A 24,575-nucleotide genomic window follows, 5' to 3' on the forward strand; every position below is an offset into this window, starting at 1 on the left:
CTCCTATGAGCTGCAGTAAACTGAGAGTAGGGAACAAAATAATTCAAATGCAGAAAAAGTGGATGATACATTCCTTTCACTGATCTCTGTTTCTCTGTGTTCCTTTGCCATCTAGTGGAATGTGCAGATAAGTGCTCCAAAATTTAAGTCAGGGGGTTTTGAATGGGCGTTCTCAACATCAGGAAGCTTTAATCGTGGCTCTGGCCTCTGGCTGCATTCCTGAAACCATCCCCGACATTGCTAGTCGAGGTGTCAATGGGAATAGCTGTCCTAGATGTGCAGTGGGTAAGCAGGGGCATCACTGGCTTGCTGGGAATGTGGGACAGGCATCATGGCAGCAATAGGGGAGCAGATGGCTGTGTTGAAGCAGTGTTTTCAGTCCTGGAAAAGCAGGGTGGAGCAGCAGCAGGTGACACCACAACCAGAATCATCGGTGCACACACGTCTGTGCAGGCATGTGCAAGCAGAGCACCCGTCCCCTGCACACAGACTGTGTTCAGAGGGCTTGTGGCACTCTTCCATCAGCTCTGCTCCACGCTGGGCCCAAGCCAGGACTCTCCAGTGTTTATTGGAACGGGTACATGAGCAGCATATGGCTGCTTGCTACTGAAACCTACTGAGGGGAGAGCAGCAGGGGATTTTAATGGAGTTTGCAATTTGATTTTGGATGTAATGGGTACTTTCTGTCCAACAGACCTTAAAGTGACTTTATATCCGTGCTGATGCAGAAACTTTGCAGGATCCTTATTTTGATTCTGTCTTAAAATCCAATCTCTCTCCTGGTTTCTTGTGGTTTCATTGGTAAACTGTTAATCTGTCCCTTCTCTGAGCTGTTTTTCCTACATTTTAGGCACAGCTCATAGCTCAGTCTATTGGTCAGGCTTTCAGTGTGGCTTACCAAGAGTTTTTGAGAGCCAATGGAATTAACCCAGAGGACCTCAGTCAGAAGGAATACAGTGACATCATCAATACCCAAGAGATGTACAATGATGACCTCATACACTTCTCCAATTCAGAAAACTGCAAAGAGGTAAACTAGTTTTGGATTTTCATTTCAGATTGATCCATATTTTTTCAGAGTAATGTAGTTCTCAGAAATATCTTTTGGCATTTATAAGGATGATGTTACAATTTCAAGATGTGTCCTCTGTCAGTCCTGTGTACTGAAACCAGCTTTATGGGTTATTAGGATTTCTTGTTTTCATGTTCAGGGTCTTTCTGTTTCCATTGATCAGAACAGTAATAAAGTATATTTACATCTGAGCTAGATAAGCTCTGTGCTACTCACAGTACACAGTGTAAGTGCTGACACAGAAAGAGCTAACAGAGTTGTGGCTTTCTGCAATAGACAACCTCAGCAGAAGTCAGCTGGCCATTCCCTGTCCTTCCACATTTGAGAGAAAATAATTCCCTGTATTTGATTCAAGAGCATGTTCTCTACTTAAACTCTTCACAGGTGTTGGCTGTGCTGTGGTTACTGACAGTTCAGGAGAAGGCATCATTTACATGACATCAGGGATCTTACATGAACATGCTAGGCACCAGTATATTCAATAATTAGGAATATTAATGTTAATAATCATGAAGAGATTCTTGTCTGAAAAGGACAGCCAAGCCCTGAGATCAAGAGACAACCTGTGCAGTACTGGCTGGAGTGGAGCTGAGCAAAGCCTGGGTTGCCTTAGCCACAGAAGGTTAGAGCCTCCCCCTCTGCCAGGTTCCATGGACAGAAACTTCCCTAACATGCATTCCCTTGGCAGCCAGTTCCACCACTTCCTACAGAGGTAACCATGTGTTAGTGTGTTGCTTATCAAACCTTGATGACCTTCAACAAACAAGCAGAGGATTCCCCTGAAAACAAACAGCTGTGTGTTCCACAGTTAACACTGAAGTCATGCCACTACCTAATGGCAAAGACACAATTTGGTTTGTGATTTGTAGATGTTATCTGGGAACAAGTGAGATACTCATGCTCAAAGTCAAATCAAAAGCAAAAAAAAAAAATGTTCTTCCTTTTTAATTGCAGCTCCAGCTAGAAAAACAGAAGGGAGAAATTCTTGGGGTAGTGATTGTGGAATCTGGATGGGGATCCATTCTACCCACCGTTATCCTGGCCAACATGATGAATGGAGGCCCTGCAGCACGTTCAGGAAAACTGAGCATTGGAGACCAAATTATGTCCATTAATGGGACCAGTTTAGTTGGTCTACCTCTTGCAACATGCCAAGGCATCATAAAGGTACCCCAAACTTACAACTCTATGCTGTAGATTGTAAGCCAACAGATGTGTAATCTTCTGAAAAGTGATCCTGTAGATATCCAGCAGATACAATTTTTCATATCTCTGCAAAAAAACCCAGTAATCTGTCATTAACAAAAAGCAGAATCAGAGATTCAGGAGTGATAATGTACAGAAATTTAGGGCTGAAGAACATGACTGAAGTTTTGTTACTGGGCTATAACAAATCAGGCTAGCTCTGTAAAACTTGCCTAAATTAAGTTACTCAGCTGTCTTCAAAGTTTCAAGCTTTCTCACAGCCTCCAGAATAAAATATGAGGATTAAAATCTATGCATTTTTGGGCTCCATGCAGATAAAATGGCTGGAGGCTGGTAGACTGCAGGATAGACAAAGTGAACAGATGAAGAATCAGCAGACACGATAGAATCTCAGAATGCATTATCTTTAGCCATGGAGACTAAATCTGATGTCTGTGAAGATTTACCAAGAGCAGCAGAAGCAGATTAATTAGCCAGATGCTGGAAAAGGGCAAGCAGTAGTCAGTTTTGGTTTTTATTGAAAGATTTGTTTAAATTCCTGTAGTAATTAAAGGCAAAATTTTAATGTTTTGTTGAGCCAAGTATCTTGGGAAATAAATAAGAGAATTGTATCTCTAAGTTAATGACCAATCTCTCTTAACTCTCACTGTTCTTTCTCAGATCAGCTGCTTAACGCTCTCGCAAATAGGAAATCACAGATGAGGGCACAGTAAGATTCATTTCAGAAACACTGACTTTGGGAATATCTTACAGGGACTCAAGAATCAGACACAAGTCAAACTGAACATTGTCAGCTGTCCTCCTGTTACTACTGTCCTCATAAAACGGCCAGACTTAAAATACCAGCTGGGCTTCAGTGTACAGAATGGAATTGTAAGTTTCTGTGTTCTTTGTTTGTTTGGGGGTTTTTCCCTTTACTTTTTGTTTTTTCTTTTTCAAAAAACATACAGAAGTACTGAAAGAATCTTCCATGACCTCACTTTTTCTACTGTTTATTAAAACCTTATAGTCTCTGAGTAATATAATGCAAATGGATGACACTGGGAGAAATTCTTGAGGGATTTTCGTACATATTACAGCAACAAGATTTATAGCCCAGATTATTTGGTGCAATAGCCTGATCATGTAAAACTGTCATTAGTGCCGGAGTTGCAAGGAAATATTATGCTGAAAAAGGCTTTTACAATTATAGCACTTTAATCTTAGAACTGATTCTGTTTCTCCTTTTAAAATTTCATTACACACTCAGTAAGGCTTTTAATTTTTCTTCTGCTGTGCATAATTTATGTGGATCACATGGTAGTAGGCAAGAGAATATAATTGTGACCTCCTCTTATTAAAACTAAACTCCTATAATAACGAAACCTCTCATTACAAAGTAATTGTTTAGATTGTGGCCCAGGTACCCCTTCTCTGTGTGCTGCAGCTTCCCTGGAATAACAGCAGCAAAGAGGAGACCAAACATGGCAGGGAACACTTACCCCAGGCAGCTCAGGTCCTCCTCTTGCAATTCTTCCTTCCCAAGCCGTTCTCTGACACCTTTCCAAAGCAAACTCCCCACACAACTAGCTCAGGTAGTCACTGGCCTTTCTGGGGGCTGACCACTAGCATTAGAGCCTGGCTGTAGTGCAGGGCCATCACCATTTCCTCTTGCTCCAGTCTAGGAAAAAAAATAATCAGGCTGCTCACGCAGAAAACCACATCACAAAGGCTGTGGGCTCTGTCCCCTGTTCTGTGAAATGCATCGATTGAAGCTGCCAGATATCTGTCTGCCACGCTTTGAAGAGCTGGAAGAGGAGCAGGTGACTGTAGGATGTGCTTCATGGGCCTCCAGCAGATGGCTCAGGAGTGGGGTTACAGCTCTCCTGGCCCTCTCTCCAGCCAAGTTTAAAGTGTTCCTACCTCAGATCACATAGAGAGGACACTGCTGCACGCCCTGCTCCAGCTGGATGCACTCTAAAATGGTTCCTACCCCAGGATCTGGTTTCACCTGATCTCACAGAGGGTGCCCTGTCTGAGGCACCCATCACTTTCTGAATTGCTCACCTTTGTAATCTTGTATGTTCCACTGGTGCTATGATCAAAAGAAGGGAATACATTTAAGGACCTGTGAGCATCGCTGTGATTATCAAATTTTCAGGAGCCCATTCACAGCTTTGGTGGGGGTGGGATCAGGGCTGGGGAGAAGAATCAGGCCGAGGTGGATGAGGAGCATCCCTCACATGGCCAGGCAGTCTGTGTGACAATCTATTCATCTTGTCCCTGCTAATCATCTCCTCCATGATTGGAGCCTCAGATTAGGAAATTCTGCAGGCTCTGCTTGTTTTCTGTCACAGTGTGCTCCCTCCATCTACCGGCCATTTGTCACCACACTGGTGGATCATCATTCCTTCCAGTTCAATGAACAACATTCAGATGACATCAAATATAAAGTTCACCAAATTCAGAAAAAAAATCCTTTTCATATAGGGAAAAAAAAAAATCCCTGCAGTGCATTTCATTTATGAAAGGGCTGCTTGAATATGAAAACTAGTGAACAAAAAGATGAGATTAACATCTTTTGTTAGGCTGCTATGGAGACAAACCTCTGGGCCTGTAAAATCCTTTCCTCTGAAAAACTCTCTCAACATCCAAAAATATGACTGCAAAATGTATCTCTCTGGTAGTTTGACACTGTACTCTTTAAAAGTAGTTTTGTAATTGCCAGCAAATGATGATAGAATCCAGAAGTAATATTGTTATTCTTTGTTGGCTCAGCATTAGCCCAGCAAAGAAATAAATGGCTTGTCAGAAGAGATATAATTAAATGTCTCTTTCTGGTAGGCCATTACCTCATTAGCTCCCAGGCAGCTGGGACTGATTTCTGTGCATCCTCTGATAGCAGCTCTGCAGTGGTTCCTTTTCACCCTGCCTGTCTCACATCAGGGCAGGATGCACAGCCTGGAGTGGGAGTAGCCCACAAGCACAGAACAGCTGCTGGGCACACAGGAGCACCTGTGCAGGGTGCAGACACTGCACTGCTGCAGCCAAAATAAAGGGTGCTGTGCATACAAATGTAACAAGTATGAATGTTTTGTGACGGGGAGGTGAGCATTGGGTGACCGATCAGCCACCTCCTGAAAGTCATTATGCCACAGCTCTTTTAAAATGATGTTATTTAAATACAGGTGGTCTTTACATATCACATGATTGTTTTCTAGATTTGGTCCTTGTGTATCACATTATTTTTTCTAGATTATGAAAAAAACTGTTGTATTACCAGTTATATTTTTACTGCTGATAAAACAACCACTTTTCAGTCTAGGTCTCACTTTCTCTAAGAACTCTATCCTAGGGAATCTACCCTGTCCCTAGCCTAGCACAAACTACCTAAAAATACAGTAAAACTTCACAGAACATTTTATTCTTTGTTCCCTGCCTTGTTTACTGTCATTTAAACTGGCAAAAAATTTACAGGGTTTCAACAGTGTAATATAAAAGTGAGATGAGGAGAAATCTGGTTCTAATAGGTTATGATTAAGGCATTTACACAGAATAAATTTTGTCTGGCATTATTTTATCCTTAATGCTTGGCTACTCTATGGACATCTGCAATAAAACCAATTGTGAAGCTACTGAAGTTTCACATCTGATGTGCTTATCCAAGGCATTGCAAACCTATCACAGCTGAGTGGATTGAACCACTGTGATTTTTTTTTTCTTTTTTTTTTCCCTTCAGTTTACAGAATCAATAGAATATAGACTCTTACTTACCAGAAGCAGATCTGCCTTGCTTTATCTAATAATATATCTGTTGCCACATTCAACAAATACAACAGGTTAAAGATTCCTGGCTGAATAAAATCATATTTACTTAGAGATGCTGCCCAGTTTAAACTCACCAGCTTCAGCTGTCATAGCTCCACTGGCTGGAGACAAAACCCTTAAGGCTGCTTTGAATCAGCCTTTGCAAACACAGGAGTCACTAAATGCGTGCTGTAAATGCAGAATATTTTTTTCTCTGTGTGTTCTGTCTCTGGCTTAACAGGGTCTGGGAGCCTGGGCAGAGCCACTCAGCCTCTGTGTCTGCTTCTCCTTCTACCTCATTAAAACACTTAATGCTCACAAAAGGAAGCTGCCTGCCTTCCCTGGAGAGGGATTCCTGAATGAAGAGAACACTTTCTATGTCTGGGGCTGTTAGAATAAAGAAACTCACTGATGGTATTAAAAGTGCTAAAAGTGCTTTGAGAGCCATAGTGAAAAGGGCTCTGGATAGATATGCAAGCCATTATCTTTTACTTTATGCCACTGGGGTGAGGGATCATGTTTCCATTTGCTCCAAAAGCTTTTATTTCAGCTGTACTGTCTCTATTTTCTTTTAACCACGAAAAAAATATGTTTACAGGGCTTCTTTTGGTACATGCGGCTTTTTGTCCTTTCTGATTACTGCTCCCCAACAGCAAGGAGCAAACTTATTCTAACAGTGAGTTGAACTGAGAAGCTTTCTGTAAAAGAGATCTGTGTAGTACAGCTTATCTTGTGAGTTGTGTGATTAGAAGGTACACTACCTGCAAAACAATATATTGTATGTGACTGAAATTCAAGACACAATTCTGTGAAGTGATAGTGCTTCTTTCCATTGAAGCCCGTCAGAAATACTTCAAGGACCACAGGAGGTAACATTCAGCCATGGGAGAGAGCATGGTGGAAGATAAATCTCACTGCAGGAGGAATGTGTTGAGTTTTGGGTTTTTGGGTTTTTTTTTCTGAAGGCTGAGAAAGGCCTTTTATAAACAAAGAATAACAATATATTCTTACTCCTCATAGCAAACAGTCTGAACTTCAAGTGAGAAGGGAATTCTTTTTTTCATAGCATTGTTATTTGTGGAGAGGAGTTTAAAGGAAGCTGCTGATGCCAGTCAGCCACAGACAATGTTTTACCTTCAACGTGTCCCAGACTGGCCATCTCCCCCCTCACTGTGCTTCTGAATTAGATAACAAACTCACGGGGCACAAGCCACATCTTATCATACTTATATCAGAGCAAATGACCAGATCACAGCCAATTATGATTCTTGGGGTTTCATTCTAACCACTGACAGTACCTGCAGAAACAGGCATTAGCTGATGCTCCAGCACTCATTCCTTTTCCTCCAAGAATTAGTTTTTCTCAGTAAACAAAAGGTAAATCCTAACACTGCTAAAGTCTGCTTAGTTCCAGAGATTCAAGCTGTACATCATCTACCTTGTGTGATTCATGGGCTTAGTCTTTTGGAATAATTGACCAGCAATTTCTATCTACTGCTCAGCAGTCTAGTCTGCCAGGGAGGATCCCCTTGCAGCACAGATACTGTTGCTATGGAAGAAACATTTTCAATCCCACACTGGACTGAGATTTCTGTTGCTGCCTGGACTCCAGGCATGTTGCAACCTCAGGTTACTTCAGGTAGCAATGTCTGCTGGGACTGTGTCTGCTGAATGTAGCTCTTCTTGTAGAATTATTACCCTACTGAAGGGGTGATAACTTTCAAAACTTGTGCCTAGTTCTTTACTGGAACCTCAGCTGCCAGTTAAAGAATGCCCCTCTTCATCCTGAGCTCCCTGTGCCAGCAGCACTGAACAAGGTGGAGGGAGGGAAGCTGTGACCCTGCAGAGCAGAGCCCTCTCTTCTTCTGCAGGGGCACTGGATAAAACTCCCCTCCTCCAGCTCCACTTTTGTGTGGCTTGTGCTTGTATCACTCTGAAAGGTATTTTTATGTTCCCAGTCAGAGACTGAAAATGAAAATTATTTTAGGTAGAAATCTCAGAAAAAAACCTTCCCTTTAACAAACCACTAAAGCAACATTTAAAAACTCACTGATTAATCCTTTCAACAAGCATCTTCTGGAATTCTCACAGTGTCACATTAAATCCCAGGAAGTGCTGCATTATGATATTTCTAAACTTCACTGAACATTGCTTTCCCTTGGCAGATTTGCAGCTTGATGCGAGGTGGAATAGCAGAGAGGGGAGGGGTGAGAGTGGGACATCGAATTATCGAGATCAACGGGCAGAGTGTCGTGGCTACTGCCCATGAGAAGATAGTACAAGCATTGTCCAATTCAGTGGGAGAGGTAAGGAAACAAACTCTTCATCAAGGAATTAAAATAGTTTAAAAAATGTATGCTTCAGTTGAAAAGAGTATCAATACAGCATTAAAACCACCAATTCAGTAAACTGAGTTTGGCACTAATAGAAAACAATTAACAGAAATGTTTAACAACTAATGATGCACATTCACTGCATTTTTCCATCCATTTTTAAGAGTTCCTGGCATAATTCTGTACCTTCAACCTACTGTCTGAATTAAATTTTAAAGTGATTAAAGGAAGAAATCACTCAAGTGTGTTGGCTGTGAAAACATCCCTTGGCTTATCACCACAGCACCTGCCATAGAAATGAATTACTATGTCTGAGAGATGCAGATTGATATACATTTTAATAATTTAATTTCCAACTTACCTTGGGAATAAGAAATAAACCTCTCTCCAGTACTTCTAGTGAGATCAGCAATGAATAAGCAAGATTGCCCAGCTTTTCAAAATGTCTCCTGAATTTAATGGCAGTCTAATACAGAACCCTGGGCAGATCTCCCACTAGTTCCTCTGACAAAAATCAAAGACAGGCGGTTTCCCTCTGGAAAACGATACTTGGCAAATCCTAATAGAGTATGTGCACTTTGTCAGGAGCAAAGCTGCAGATTCCAACAGCCCCTCCATGCCTTCATGATCCCTCTTTGCTCTGTAACTTCTTACCTAACACAGGAATACAGCATGAAACTTTTCTTTACAGCATGAAGAGGAGATACCCAGGCAGCTGGTGAGGGTCTGTGTTATCAGTTAGTTAAAGTTTCCCTTCCTTGCTCTTGTGCTGTTCAGTAGGTACTCAGAGTTTAAGTACAGTTCTGCTGCAGCCCTGACTACCTGAGCCTTGGACTCTTAGTCTTTGAAATCCCTCTGGCACTGGGGACTGGAGTCCCAGTACTCCCTGAGGAAGGAATTTAAGTACATCAGCCATGAGAGAAACTGTTCCACCAAACTCTGGATTGGCATTTAAACATCAGGCGGCAAAGTCCAAGTTTTGTGTTCAGAGGATCAGACTGTAATTAGATGAAAATATGAAATGACATTCCCACAGAGAAGGAAGACAGAATACAAATCCAAGTTCTGTTAATATCAGAACAGAAGAATGAATTTTCAGAGAGGTTTGTGCTACTTCTTATTTAACGCCTGTAAATTTTACTATAATTGGAATAGGGTGTATCACCAGAAAGTGTTTACGTGGCTTTTAAAATTCTATGATATCACATAGTGTAATTGTCATTAATAAATAAATAAAAACCAAATCAAAACCAAACAAAAAAACCCAAACCACACACACACACGCAAAAAGCAAAGACGGCAAACCAACATCTTAAAACCAGAGAACTTTGAACTAGAAACTCTTGTAACAAATCTATAGAAGCCAGGATAAAAAATGCACTTTGTCCACAGGGAGAGACAGATGGGGCCTTCTGGATTATTTCAAACTCGTACCAGCTCTATTAATGTCTGTGTGATCAATTGACAGATTCACATGAAGACAATGCCAGCTGCCATGTTCAGGCTTCTAACAGGTCAAGAGACGCCCCTGTACATCTAACATCTTCCATCCAAGCTGAAGCTGTCATAGCTGAAGAGAATTTTGTATTTTGTATGGATGAAAGGCTTGGAAGCTGACCTGAGGACTCCAGAACAAGCAACAGACAGGTGTCTCTGCCTTTTCTCTCCTTCCTTTCTATTTCTTTGACAAAAAGTGTTGAGAAGGATGGTCAAAGACAATAATCACTGACAAAAATCTTTGTAAACATTTAAGTATTTTGAACATCTTCTAAACTCTTTTCTCATAGAACTTAAAACATATTTATTTGTAACCTTTATGTGGAGTGATGTATGTCTGTCTTGTTTGATAACACAGTGAATGTGAATATTTGACGAATGAGACTGCAGGAAATGGCAAAGAGAAGCAAATAGAGAAAGTTCTGGCTGCCTCAAGTTTAAAAAAAAATCCCAGTCCCATAAAGTGGTCCAATACTAATGACTTTGCATAATTTTAAAACTGGTGCTGAATTGATGGTATTTCAGTGGAAAGAAATGTGTGCAGTTCAAACTTTTAGACTCTACTGTAAAGAAAACCACTGTAGTACTTGGTATTGTTATGACAAGTGTAACCTGTTTGGCAAGGTGTGAACATAAACATGTAACAAGTGTTTCATATGCTAAATAAAGAATAATTGCCACAAGATTAAAATCAAAATATTTATTTAGATACATATTTATTTTTAATGCTTGTGATTTTTATGATTTAACAGAGTTATTTCATGGATAACTTATTGCACAGGTTGTGTAATGTATGTGTCGGGCTGGGTTTTTTTTTTTTTCTCGAATTTTTGCATCTTACCTTTTTGTTCATATTAGCTCAAAATGGGAAAGCCATGCTTACCTGTTTCTGTCTTTTATAAAGCATTCTTATTCCTAAGGCAATGTGTTCTGAATGTAAATTGTTTTGACAAATAACCTAGCACCATCAGCAGTATTAGAATGTGTGTAGATAAAAAACCTAGTAGTAAAGTTGTATTCCTTATGAGATAAATGTTAATTGGTGTAACTTTGTCTATTTTTTTTCTTTTGGCCAAGGCCTTGAAGAAAATACACTGTGACTTAAGAAGCCTTACCATGCAGTAACTAAAGAGCTTTAGATGACTGTACTTCAAGGAGTAGTGTGTTGCATGCAACTGACCTTAGGAAAGAATTAACCTATCACAAATAAATCTGAAATAAGAAAGGAAGCTTGCTTATTTTGTTTGTTGTGTAACTTTACATAGTAAAAAAATTCCAAGTAGAAGATCATTTAATTCTTCATCTAAGTGCAGTTGCAAAGGTCACAGATTATTTTTTAAAAAGGAAATATTCTCTTGAATTAGGAGTTTGTGTATCATTTTGATCTAGAGAGTAGTAGCTTTCAATTAGCATACCTTGTTGCCACTGGATGTCACTGTAACTTCACATCAATACAGAAGCATGCTATAATTAAAATACATTAAAATGGATGAACCTGTAAAACTTAAACTACCCATCTTCAGCTACGTTCCTTTGTGACCTTTTCACAGGATGTCTGCCCAGCTCAGAGTGACACAAATGAAACCAGTATATGATTAAACCTCAAATGGAAACTCAGGCTACTGACAAGCACTGCTGCAAAAAACCTAAAACCCCGAAACATCAACCTGTGGTAGGTTCTTTATGAGAACCTTCTGTTTAAGGCCTTTCCAATTTCCTCTGAAAGAGCCAGGACGAAGCTTGCACTGGAAGATGTTGCTGGCAGACCTGTGTTTATGCTGGTAATGAAATCAGTGTCAATATTTACTTTTTGATATTTTTTTAAAGATCGATGTTAAATAAACCATAAACACAGCAGAACCACAATAACATGTTTTAGTAATAAAATTGTCAAAACTATGAATTGGAGTAACAATTCTTTTCGAAAATATTCAAGGCTCTGCTAGATAAAAATTCCTCTAACCTCCTATCAGTTGGTGTTGGTAAAAAGTTTGTGGAAGATGCTTTTTGGAAATGCAGAATTTCAGTCTTCTTCCCTAATGCATCTTTTGGTCACAGACTGCAGAGAATTAAACATCAGTTCTTGGTCACTCACACTAGCGCAGGGCTGAACTCGTGAACATTCAGACAAAGCAGGAATAAACCACGCTGCAGCCAGAACTGGAGTTTAAAAGGACAGCTCTGGGAGGGGGGAGCGGTTTAACTGGACAAATCAGTTAGACTGGAATGAAAGACACTGGAAGAATGGATTAGAAACAGCACTGTATGTGTGTATAAATCACCTTTACGTTTGTATCCAAATCAGTTGTTGAAAAGGCAAAGTCCAGAAATACTTTTTTATTAAAACACTGACGATAGTTAAAACACTTTTGAGGTACATTAAATAAATACAACTTTTAAGTTGTACAGCTAGTCTCCGGTGGGTTTGCAATGGTTTTCAAGAAATGCTGAGCAGCATCAGTAGCATTTCTGTAAGTACAGTGAAATAAATGCATTTCTGGCTAGGAAAACACTTGTTATGACTTAACTAATAAATCAATTAAAAGTTTGCAAAAACGAAGGCTGAAATTTACATTCAGAAAAGCAGCTGTTCTCATCCTGCTGTGGGGAAAAAAGTGGAATTCCAAAGGAAGACACTTTTCCCTTTTAAAGTCATCCACTACTTGTACTTCTCCCAGTCCTGGTTTCTTCCACGAGTGTCTCTGCTGGAATGACATACCTGTGGGGTCTCAAAGGATGGTCTCCCGGCACACTCCGACGAAGCTGTGCGGCCTCTCGCGCTGCAGGGCGCGGCCGAGGCGGGGCGAGCGCGCCAGGGCGGCGGGCGAGCTGAGAGCGCCGCAGCTCTGCAGGTGCAGATCTTCCTGCAGCCGCTTCCTGCAGCTGCTCACGTTCTGCTGGGAACTCGTCATGACCTGCGGAAAAGGCAGGAGGGGAGAAGGGAAAAAATGGGGAAAACGGGGTAAGAAAAGTTCTCATTTACAAAAGCTGTTCAACACCGAAACTCTTCCAAAGGAGGTGCAGCCCTCCAGAACCCCTCCTGCTCCTGTCCTTGCAGCTGGTCAGGGCTCAGGACTGGGCACCTGGAAAGCACAGCCAGGCTTTCTGTCTGAACTGCAGTGTAAAATGTAGTGCTGCCCAATAAATACAAATTATTTCTTACTAATGCCATGTTACTATAAAAGAGCTTCTCTAGGAATTGTCTGAAGAACTTCAGCTGTAAAAATGTTTAAATAAGGTATCTGTCTACGGAAACCGGCCACATCTTTGGAACATCATACCTGGTCTATGATATTGGCACTGAAGATGGCTTCTTCCATGTGTCTCTCATCGGATTTAATGACTGACCGTATGCTGTTCACTACGTGACGCACTTCTGGAGGGAGATTACAGTTTGAATGTTCCAAAAATTTTGCCACTAAAATTTTTGTGTCTTTATAGGCCTTAAGGTCCACTAAGGAGTGCGGTCGCTCTTTTGAGACTGTGTGAAAAGCCTTTGGCTTTAGGTGCAGATCAATTTTCCTTGTATCCCTCTGTTTTCCAGTTGGTAGGAAACTGCTCAAAGAATGCTGGCAAGCAGAGGCAGCCATATGAGAACCAGAGACAGGAACTAAAAAAGGGGGGGAAGAATATCTTTAAAGTAATAGTTTAAAAAAAGAAAAAGAAAAAAGAAAAAAAAAAAAGGCAAAACAAATATCGTCACAAAGCTTTTACTTTGTCATAAAATGTCTGTTTTGTTTGAAGAGTAGTAGCAAAAACATGCAGTCAAGGAAACACTACAAAATGGGTGATTTTAACCAGGGTCAGGAGAATAAGAGCTTCCCATGGCCAAGGAGGGCTGCCGTGAGAACGAGTGGGTGGGTAATTAAAGAACTTCACAAACCAGACTTTTTTGTCACCTCCACCTTCAAGGACTTCATTTGACATTAATGGTAAGGAGACCCATCAGCTACTCTGTGTTATGTTAACTCGTAGAGTTTTAGGCCCAGCCCCCTGCCCCAAATTTAAAACTTAAGTTCTGCCTATTTCTAGGCCTTGGAAATTATATGCAAGAGAGATTAGTGAGAAACACAGAGAAAGCAAAAATGCTGATCTAAACCGGAGGACCTAATCCACAGCATTTCTTTTCATTCAAGGCAGGTTCCATCAGCATTGCACACCATACATGTGTGCTGTTAACTGACTTTTCTGCCCCAGATTTTTTAAAGCTCATTTCTCTCTCAGAAACTTCTCATTATTTTTAAAAGAAAATAAGGAAAGCCATCTTCTGCTTTAGAAAACCAATTCTCACCTGCTTTTCCTGTAGCTGTAGATAATCCTGCATCTTGGCACTGCCTGCACACAGGAGTCCAGGCACAATTATCACCTTTAACCAAAGGCAGACAGAAAGAGCAAAGTCAACCCCTGCTGTCTTCTGCCCAAAGCAAGGAAAAACACATTGGAATCTTTTATTATCTCCTTTACAAAATGAAACTACTCAGAAGAAATACTGCTTTCAAGATGTTCATTCATAAAGAAAAGCTACTACACCCAGAGATGCCCTTTGAGAGGTTACACAGATACGAATAGGAGGACAGAGCTGGTGTTTTATGGTTTCCACTGGAATCCTAAATATTTCAGGCCTAAGTTCTGAAACTATGTATTTCCCGGGTGAACAGAGTTTATATTGGAAAATGGGAAAAGCAAGAAAGAGGAATCCCTCTCATTTCTGCAAAACCAGCATTTTATTCAATATTTCTCCTATTTTTAAAAATATATTCTCATTATTTTCAGTAAAAACGTAGCACACCACTGTTTAAATTAATGGGTAAATGAGCAGGGTGGTCCCTGATGAGCCAGTCAATAACAAGTGGTTATGAAGCATCTACAGACAGCTTTGGATGCCTCCTAATGACGGTTTCTGGGATTCCAGCACGAGGATCAATGATGATGAGATCACGCTGTACAGTAACTACCACTGCAGTCTTTTTCATTTGTGACGAGATGGAATAAATGCTCACATTTGGTTGTTTCAATCCTGTTTCCAGGATTGAAAATGGTTTTGAACATCTAGGTAGCTTAGGTTTTCTTCCATATCCCCAAGGACAGTTTATAATGAAAAGCTGGCATAATCCTCTCTGGTAGAGTGAATAATTAAATGAAGGAAACAAATGTAAGATGCTACAAACAGAGAAAATCTGTAGGAAATTAAGAGAGACAGCTTCTATTCTGTCGTTAATTTGTTCTATTATGCTTAAGTACTGCAGCACATGAATCATGGCATGGTTATTAAGAGGAGGCACTTCAGAGGTTCTGTCTTCCCATCCATTACTAAACTGTTTAACTGTTGTACTTGCAGCAAGTCAAAACTACAGCACTGGACATGACCCTGAATTATCTGGAGCACAAACACTACAATAATGACTCAGGCACTTAACTGATACAGTCACATGGTCTATCACAGCTGATTATAAATGAAGTTTATTGCAATAAACATCTGTGCTAGGAGTTGATTTTGCCCACCTCTGCATTAATAAACTTTACAGGGAAAAGGCAGAAAAAATGTGCAAACTATTACTTTTAAAGTAATTTTTTTAGGAGGGAATGTCTGACAATGGTACGTGAACACGCTATTTTTATGTTTTGTGTTTTATTGGCCTAAAAGATTTACCAGTCTTCATTTATTAGATCTCATTGCTGTGGTGTCACTGCCCTGTTGCATATATGCACCATCCCCATGTCAAATAATTTATGTTCCAAACTATGGGCAGTACAATCACAGTGAGATTCAAAACCCATTTCACAAAAATCTACGCAGTAAATGTCAAGGTTGTGCTTCTAAACCTCTTCACGCTGGCTTGTACAGGGAGGTGAGGCAGAAGATAAATTAGTAATTTTTTCTTATAGTAGAAAGGCAGTGTCTTAAGAAAAACCCAAGCCCCAGCTACAGTCTGACCACTGACCCTTTTGTGAACATGACTACAGCTCCTCCAGCCTCAGTTCTCCAAAATCCACACTTATTAGTATTAACAATGTGCATTTACAGCTGTCTTTCATAAAGTCAAGCCCACTTGACCAGTTCTTTTACTCCAGGACAATTTTTAAAAGTAGGTGTATGCTACTAAAAAAACCCCAAAGCACTTTTTCTTGTGTGTTGGTTGAGGGAGCTCAGTGGGTTCCCTTTAGCTTTGCCTATTATTCAATTCCATGGGTGTATTTGAAAATTCTGCAGTGAATATCAACAATCAGTCATGCAAAATCCAGATCAAATGCCTTTTTAAACTTACAAAGACTGTAAAGTGTTTCAGCTGTTTGTCACAGCTTAGGGAAAAGCCGCTTCAGGGCTGCTACAAACAGCCAGAATGTGTTACTAGAGCTGGGCTCCTTCTAACCTCCAAATGATTTCCAAATCAGGTTCAATAAAAAGTAGAGGAAGAGGATACAGTGTAAACGTTCAGAGAGTAAAATTTTGCAAACCAGTTTGCCAAAGGCATGCATGAAGAAATACATTTAGGTTTAACTAGAGACTCAACTGAACGCTTCCCTTAAGGATTTCATTAGGAAGTGTCTCCTGTAGGCAGCAAAAAATGGTGAAGTAGCACCCAGCCCCTCCGAGTCACTGCTCTTGTTCCCCCTCCCCCGTGTGTCAGTTCCTCTAGAACTTTCTCTGCCTCTCTCCAGTCTTTGCTAAGCCCAGTTACATCTCAGTAACGTCCAGCTCGTGCCCCCCCCACACCACTTTTCCAGAAGAGATGATGAATGTATCTGGGACACGCTACCCAAGAAGGCAGAGCATCTGTTCCAGCAGGTGTCCAGAGCCGGCTGGAACACGTGGGCACGGCTGCCCACGGCAAACGCCGCCCAAGGAGCAGATGGAGCACAGCTCTGGGAAGCTGCAGAGCCTGATCCAGAACAGAAAGGGCTGTTCTTCTTCTTGACTTTCACACGGCAGGAAGGATTCAGAAATTCCTACTTACTGTCTGCATGGCAGCTTCATAGCACGAATGTCCTAGCAGTGTAAATGTCATAACATAAGTGCAGACTTCTAGATTAAAGACTCACTTTTCCTGGCCCAAATGCAGAAGTTACACTTCTAAAGGTAAAAGACATTCAATTATTGAGCTAAGTATGAAGTCTCTGAAATTTATAATGATGCAAGAAGCATAATAGAATCAAAACATCATCCTAAATGAAACCAGTTATTTCAGTATTTTGTATTCTCTTGCTCTGAGCTAATCACATGATTCTTTCTTCTAGATGCCTTAGAAAGCCTGGTGAACAGATCTTGCAGCAGCACAAACCATGACATCTTAAAAAGGTTTTAATCTTTACTTTTGAGCCACTTCTCTGGATTACCCTTCAGAATCTCCCTGAACGGCTTAGGCCCCTTTAAACAGTTCTATATTCCTGCTATTATTCTCTTCTAAATCAACCCTTTCTTTTTCACTAACAGACTTCTATGAAGATACACTGTTCAGCTAACATCTCTTCCCTACTTTCCTAAAACGAGGCTTACAGCAGAAGACACTTATCCACGACGGCCAGATCTTCCCTTTTTCTTTATCATCTTGGCACGTGCCTCATGATAATTTCTTTGTCCTTCAAAACTTTTCACCATACACTCCATGTTGCCACTAGTCACAGTGACAGCCTCTGACATGCCCCCATACTGCCAGTGTCAGTGTCACCTTGAGGAAACGCATCCTGCTGTACAACAAGCGTGACAGCTCCAGTAAGAGTTTCCTAAATAAACCCCAGCTGCCATTGCACTTCTTAGTTTAGCCTCTCAGTAGAACAGTAAGGATGGAAACAGCTACTCAACACATGGTTTCCTGAGCAGTACAGAAAGAATGGTGAAATTTAGAAAAGCCAAAATTAATTTCACTCTGTCAAGTTTTCCATTTCCATTCTTAAAAATTTTCAAATTTAGAAAATACGGACGGAGCCGTATTAACCATAAAGCCTTCACACCTACGACAACCCTCTTTGGAATGCTGCAGGTAACTTCCAGCAGCACCAATTGCTGCACCAGTCAATACTGGTGATTTGCCCAATGTTTGCTGCCCTGTGTCCCACACCTACCTTCAGTGGCAGATGAGCAGGACACAGGGGCACTGCTGGATCGGACGATGTTCGAGGCTGGGTGTTTCGTACCGTGCTGCCGCTGGACAGCAGCCTCGGGGCCGCTCACACACGGTGAAGTATTTGCAGGCCCCAAACAAGGAGAGGTCTGGAAAGGGGCAGGAGGCTGGCTAAAGTCCGCACAGCAGGTTTTCTTTTGCTTCAAAGGCGGTGTGGCACTGCTCTCTCGAGCAGAACTCTGCAGTTCTCTTTCCGAGGGGCTGTAATTCCCTGAGGAACAGTCCAAGGACCTGCTGTGGGCACAGCTCTTTTCCTGTCCTTGAGACCTGTCTGTAGAGGCTCGGCTGTGGGAGCTGTCACCCTCATCAGGAAAGCCCTCTGAGCAAGTTCTGTGAAACCTGCAGTGAGTGTGGGCACTGCAGCCCTGGTCTGCAGCCCCCTTGGGGGTTACGCAGAAGGGAGAAAGATCTGCAGAGTGGAGAGATCCTTGAACTTCCAGCGAACAAAGATCTTCAGAGGAGCAGCTACGGCCTGGGATATCAACGGCCTCAGAGACCATCAAAGAGGTGCTCTCAACAGAAACTGCAAAACAAGAGATTCAGAGAAAAATAAAAACTTCTTGCCCACCCTTCCAACCTTCTCCCCCACCATGTTCTGTAGATGGACTTTAATTCAGCGATCTGCAAGTTCTTTTATCAATAAGAACTCAAAAGCTCTCAGAATAAGAATGTCAAAGCAAAACCCACTGAAGTAATTTACTTCTTCCTAGTGTCCTTCAGCAAACACACGTTTATGCTGTTCTTGGGGATCAGAAAGCCACCCATGGTTACTGACAATGAGACACAAGGTTCAAGAAATGCGCAGGGCTCTTCAGAGAGAATCAACAGTTGCCAGATGCACCTCAAAGGGCTTAACTAGAGTTTGCTTTGTCTAGCAAAGCTCTCATCTGCATTTCCAGCCCCAGCCCCCGGCTGTGAAAAGGTCCTCCTTGCAATGAATAATCTGAGAGCAAATCCACCTTTCTCCATTAGAGAGAGGAGAGAGGAGGGAGGAGAGAGGAGAGAGAAGAGGGGAGAGAGGAGACTGCTCAAAACTCCATCTTAAGGAGACAAATGCAAAGCCACAATCACCTTGTGTGCTGAAGTCCGGGGTCGTGTTCCTCTCCCCCAGGCTCGATTCAGACACTTGCTGAGCAGCACCAGTGACCTAAATGAACATTTGGAATGAAAGAGATCATTAACCTGCAACTTACACACAAAGTGTAGTGCTCAGGAGCTGAAGGACACGCCTGACAATGCTGAGTCACTTTCATATGAGTGGCTATTCAGACTGAAAGTTATTTAAAGTGTTTTATGTCTTTGTGTCAGGAGCAAAGGCAGGGCAAAGGCACATGCTTAATGCAATTTTCCATATTTCCAGAAATTCATCTTGAATTCACAGGCACTTGGGGCTGCAGGCTCACACTACTAAACTTAATGCCTGCAATGCTTTACACCAATGGGTTCAGTAGAAGCAACCTCACTTTCTACAGTCTGCGTTTCTCATATTGTGCTTGTTTTTTTGTTCACATCATATCACCCAAAAATAGGAGAGAGAAAACCAGAAATCACAAAAACTAGCACAAAAGCAGTATTTTCCTTTAGCTGCTTGTGAGGATGTGTTTTGAATCCCTCTAAGGTGTTCCCCGTTTATTGTGTTTCGAAGCCCTGTAGCATCGTTGCCACCTAGGCGCTCTCCAGTCCGTTGGAGATTTCTGAATGGAGACAGAATTACCACTCACCTTTTCTCTGAAGGAGGGGATCTAAGGGGGAAACTTCCCTTCACTTCTGGGGATCACGTGAACAAAATATAGAATCATTCCTGCTGGAAAGACTGGATCCATAAATACCTGAAATTTAGGAAATTTTCTGTCTACTGACTTGAACACTTTGGATTGGACCTTGTTGCCAATATCAATAGATTTTTTTAGAAGTTCTTTGGGAACATGATTATCAAAAAAATTATTCCAATAAATAGCTGGTAACAACAAATGAGAAAAAATACAAAAAGGTTGAAAGGAATGAGATTGATGCCATTTAGAGCAAAAGGCATCTCATCTACTTCTGTCTGTAGGGCCACAATTAACTGGTAGAGCTTATTATGGTTGGTGACAGTCTAGAAATCAGCATCAGTCAACTCTGTGCAAACCTTTTTGTCAAGCGCCTAATCTGTGTCTGGCCTTCTAAAAAATAGGATGTGACTCAATTAATCTGACTCTGTTAGGGAAAGAGCTTCCATTTCACATGCCAGTGTAGATTAAAGCACACATATTGGTGCATAACTTACTGGGATCAACTGCTTTTTTTCTTCTCCCTCCCTCTATCTATATGATCAAGTAACCAGGAAACTTCTTTTGATACAAATTTGGGTTTTAATAATTAATTTAAGGGTTAGCAAATACAACTCCAAACATAGAACAGTACCAGAAATACTTCAACTCACCAAGAGATGGATAGAGGACTGGGAAGCAAAAGTGAAATCATTCCTATTTTTAAACATTTCCCTTGGATATTTCTTAATGGATTTTTCTTGATTGTAGCAGAGTATCACAAGTGTGGTGAAAAGTAAAATGTGGCGTCACTTGAACCAAATCCCAGGAACAACACAGATTGTTCCTGGGATCTAACTGGGGAAGTTCTGAGAACCAACTAGAAAAGTAAGAAATGCTCACAAATGCTCTTTGTTGTTAGAGAAAATTCAGACTGACTGCCTTTTGGAAGAAATAGCATAATGTTTTAAGGGTGTTTATTTTTAAAAATCTAGGGATTCAAGGGGCTTTCATAAATTCTTAATCTAGGTGCTTTCATAATCACTGACTTAATTTCTTAATCACTGGCTGGAAAATATCTGTTGAAAATTTGTGCTGAAACATTTATTGACACTCTACATTGTCTCTGAATAATTGCTGATGTATTTTATATGCATTTGGAATTGATTAACCTTCTTGCTTGGGGGAAGGAGAACCAGGGTTTTAATTGTAGGAGGTAACACTGACAATTTTGAAGCCAGATCAGAGTTTTGGTTCACAGAGGGACAGCACATGGTTTTGTGCAGGCTCCTGCACAGCCAAGGGTAACAAAACCTAATTGAATTCCACATCCTCAGACAGTCACTAGGCCATCAATATAAAAAAAAAAAAAAAAAAAAAAAGGAAGAAAAAGTTGTGCTTTAACAAGTCTGCACAGCCCATAGGTTAGAAAACCTTAGAAAACACTGTCATTGATTTAGTTCACCCAGAACCCTGATCTGTTTGTTCTCATCTTTTCTATATCCCAGTCAATACTTTGCATGGAAAACAGTGTGAAAACCACTTTTTTTTAATAGTCATGAAATGGGAATTCCTAATCAGTAAAGATGACAACAGCAATTTTTACACGGATGCAGCCACTTAAATTAGCACTGACATTGTTGCCCATAAAATGCATGAAATATCGAGTCTAATTTGGTACAATTTAATAAAATTCTAAGGACCTCAATCCATTTAAAAACAAATAAAACCTATTGCTTGATGCACAGTAAAAGGTTTTACAATTATGACATTATTACATAATGGTTCCCAGAAGCACTTTTGTAGCTAAATCCCTGCCATGATTTCCATTGCCAAGCCTGCCTTTGAGGGATTTATAAATCTCATTATTTCAGCTCTTACTGTACTGTGCTCTATGGGAGCATTTGCAGCATGTCTCCATTTTGTTCTTCTTGTAGACCCAAAACTGTCTTAGACTTTGGCTCCATTCTCCACTTACAACTCAGCTGGGACACTAATTGTAAAAAACACACGAAGGCTTTTGTTGTCAAGAAGAATCTGTGGCTACAGTGTCACCGTAGGCTTTGGTTATCCCTGCCAGTGAGCTTCAGCGCTGAGACACGGAGCCTGTCACAATATCTCTGAACAGCAACTACCAAGTTCATATAAACTCACTCCTGGGAATCAACTCTATAATTATCACTATTAGAAATGAACTCACCACTCATCCTCCCTGGGGATTAGAACAAACACCTCTGGAGCTCAGAGGTGAACAGGCAAGGTGCTGAAACTGACCCTAGATGCCAAAATCTGACAGTGACTACCTCTGCTTATTAAAGCCAAGCTCTTCTTGCAAGAACATGACTTTGCAGCTTTAAGTCACATCCTGTTAAATTATATTTTTCTCACATGCTGGTGCCGTTGTGCTGCTGCATGCTAATGCTCATGCCAAGAGTGGTACCAGTTACAAGAGTGCTCAAAACGATTTTGAGCTTTACTAAAAATAGACACTTTACTAATCCTTACTTAGTACCACATATGAATTCTTAAGGAGCCTTCTCTTTCCCCCCAAACCATGCATGATCCATATCACTTTTGTCCATGTTTTTTATCACTGAAAAATATTGACTTCTCCAAGGCTTGCAGGTTCATCTGAGTTACTGCCAAGGAAAAAGGATGAAACGTGGATAAAAAAATATTCCAGAAGATGGCCTTGAAAACTCCCATTTTGCTGTTCAGCAAGGAACTTCACTCATAAGCAGTTTATACAGATTCATTCTATTACAGCCAAACAAGTTAAAAGTAATGCAATGCTTGGCCTGTTGGTTGTGTTGGGTGGAGGGTAGAGTACAAGGCAAGGATCAGGAAACCTGTCAGAAGCTGCTTTGTCAGTCACAGAAGCTGCAAAGTCAGGTGTATCTTGGAGAGATTTAATTGCATTTTTGTTGGAGATTTTGCATTTCAATGTTTTTTTTTTTCAGATACCTGTCTTACTAATTATCTTAATAATCTTCTTGTGTGTAATAGTGAAAATTTGTATAATTTCTTTAGGTTTGTGGTTTTAATTCTGGTTTCCCTGAATGGGGGAAAAAATCACTAGGAAATATTTCAGTGTATTTTGGGGAAAGGCGAAGTAGTCCCCTCTGTAATGTGAGTGCAATTTGGCAGCCTTAATACAGGTATTTCCTCAGTGAGCTATTAACAACTGATAAAGAATACCGAGAACATTTGACTCCTGGAGTTTTTACTGAAGCCTGAAAGAAATTAGAGCTCCTAAAAGCAATTGTAAGTATTTTCCCTTTGTGACGGCTGATGCAATTACCACAAATCCCTTCAAGCAAATACTTCAATCACCTCTGGCTGTACATGCAGATACATTATGATTTCAGTTTCTGCTCTGTACAGTACAGAATAAAGCAAAAAGTATCATGTAAATATTTGTCTAAGTACACTGGATCCTTTCTGTAAGTTCAGGGTAAAGTGTTCTGCACTCTCAGGAGTAGTAACAGCAGAAGCTGATTACTAAAAACTGTAACAATCAGAAGGTTAAGCAACATAGAACTACTCGATGCTGTTGCATAGGAAGTAAAATTTGTTAGTTAAACCCTTATAAAGAAAATGGTCTGGAAAATGTTTTTAAATAATATTAGTATTTTCTAATAGTTGTTCTTTAAAGTTTATCTAGAATTGCTTTGCACCATGAAAATTTGAAAAACACATGAAGAATTTCCTTTGGTTTTCCTCACCTGACTGGCAGGCATCTCTCCAATCACTGCCTCATAAGGAGGGGGCAGCTCACTTGGATACAGCATTCCTGGGCTGTTGATGGTTACTTCATACAAAGCACCAAATGGGGAATGAGGGAACTCCAAATGGAGACTTCTACATAAACACATAAACAAGCAAACAATTAATAAATGGCATTGGATCTACTACCACAGTGATATAAAAACTTCTCTGAATTCAAAGCCAATACACTACAAAGAACTACATTCAAGAAATTTATTAAACATCCAAAATGAAGCCCTTGTTCACAGGGTAGCTTTAATAACTGTTTTTATTTATGATGCCAGCCATCTTTACCAGCCTGTTTTGCCATCCTTAATGTCCTTCACTACTTAATACACATTAATTGCAATGATTTCCTTAAAAAATTACATCTCATACTCAACTTCAAATACATAATGTTAATAACTGTGGAAGGATCACTTACAAAAGGATCTTTGCTCAAAGCTCAGACACTCTTATCCTTGTCTGAGCTAAGTTCACTCATTTCTCTATTGCAGCAGTGCTTTAACAGAAATATTTCCAGATGTAGCCTAACAAGTTTGCAAAAAACCCATACATAATGTCTCTGGAAAAGAAGAGCCTAATGTAAGTGAAGGACATTATTTGGCTTTGTATTCTCTGAAAGAGCCCCTCAGTCCAGAGCTCAGAGCCAAGAGCTGACTGCACCAGGGAAGGGAATCACCTCTGTGCCTCGCCCACGGGTGTGCAGGTGTATTCCGGGGGGTAGTAGGGAGGAGGGGGGATTGGTGGGATGAACTCATCAAAATCCAGGGTTTGGTGCAGGACAGTTCCATGCGGAGTCATGCAGTCAGGATTGGCAGAATGTGGCCTCTGTGGCAGAAACTGAAAATGAACAGGTAAAGTTCCTTCAGAGGTAAAACATCATCACCAATATCAACAATTTTAATAGAAGGTCAATATTGTGACCCTGACCAATACCAATTCATTAATACCCAAGCTGAAATGAAAAAGGCACTTCTGGGAGCATAAGAACACTTGTGATCAGTGAGGAGGGTGAGTCAGATTGCCAAAATACAGCACAAGG

At 40.7% G+C, this 24,575-nt stretch overlaps 2 protein-coding genes across 9 annotated transcripts in view; one reads left to right on the forward strand and one right to left on the reverse strand.

The window, feature by feature from the left end:
* The window catches only part of APBA2 (amyloid beta precursor protein binding family A member 2), an 89,065-nt gene extending 77,272 nt beyond the window's left edge, over window positions 1-11,793 (forward strand). For 5 of the 6 annotated variants that reach the window (XM_040076992.2, XM_040076995.1, XM_040076993.2 and 2 more), the window contains 5 exons: window positions 851-1,030; window positions 2,027-2,239; window positions 3,032-3,151; window positions 8,230-8,370; window positions 9,866-11,123. In XM_040076992.2, the coding sequence (XP_039932926.1) occupies window positions 851-1,030; window positions 2,027-2,239; window positions 3,032-3,151; window positions 8,230-8,370; window positions 9,866-9,937 (726 nt within the window). In that variant the 3' untranslated portion in view covers window positions 9,938-11,123. Of the gene's footprint in view, window positions 1-850; window positions 1,031-2,026; window positions 2,240-3,031; window positions 3,152-8,229; window positions 8,371-9,865; window positions 11,124-11,444 lie in introns of those variants that run through there. The other variant, XR_009208278.1, reaches the window with a different exon arrangement.
* ENTREP2 (endosomal transmembrane epsin interactor 2) overlaps window positions 11,569-24,575 on the reverse strand; it is an 88,233-nt gene continuing 75,226 nt past the window's right edge. For 2 of the 3 annotated variants that reach the window (XM_040076999.2, XM_040076998.2), the window contains 7 exons: window positions 24,213-24,373; window positions 23,488-23,623; window positions 19,086-19,161; window positions 17,956-18,537; window positions 14,186-14,260; window positions 13,176-13,504; window positions 11,569-12,809 (listed from right to left, as the gene is read on the reverse strand). In XM_040076999.2, the coding sequence (XP_039932933.1) occupies window positions 12,624-12,809; window positions 13,176-13,504; window positions 14,186-14,260; window positions 17,956-18,537; window positions 19,086-19,161; window positions 23,488-23,623; window positions 24,213-24,373 (1,545 nt within the window). In that variant the 3' untranslated portion in view covers window positions 11,569-12,623. The remainder of the gene's footprint in view (window positions 12,810-13,175; window positions 13,505-14,185; window positions 14,261-17,955; window positions 18,538-19,085; window positions 19,162-23,487; window positions 23,624-24,212; window positions 24,374-24,575) is intronic. The other variant, XM_040076997.2, reaches the window with a different exon arrangement.

Source organism: Hirundo rustica, chromosome 13, assembly GCF_015227805.2.
Source record: "Hirundo rustica isolate bHirRus1 chromosome 13, bHirRus1.pri.v3, whole genome shotgun sequence".
In the NCBI taxonomy this organism is placed as follows: domain Eukaryota; kingdom Metazoa; phylum Chordata; class Aves; order Passeriformes; family Hirundinidae; genus Hirundo; species Hirundo rustica.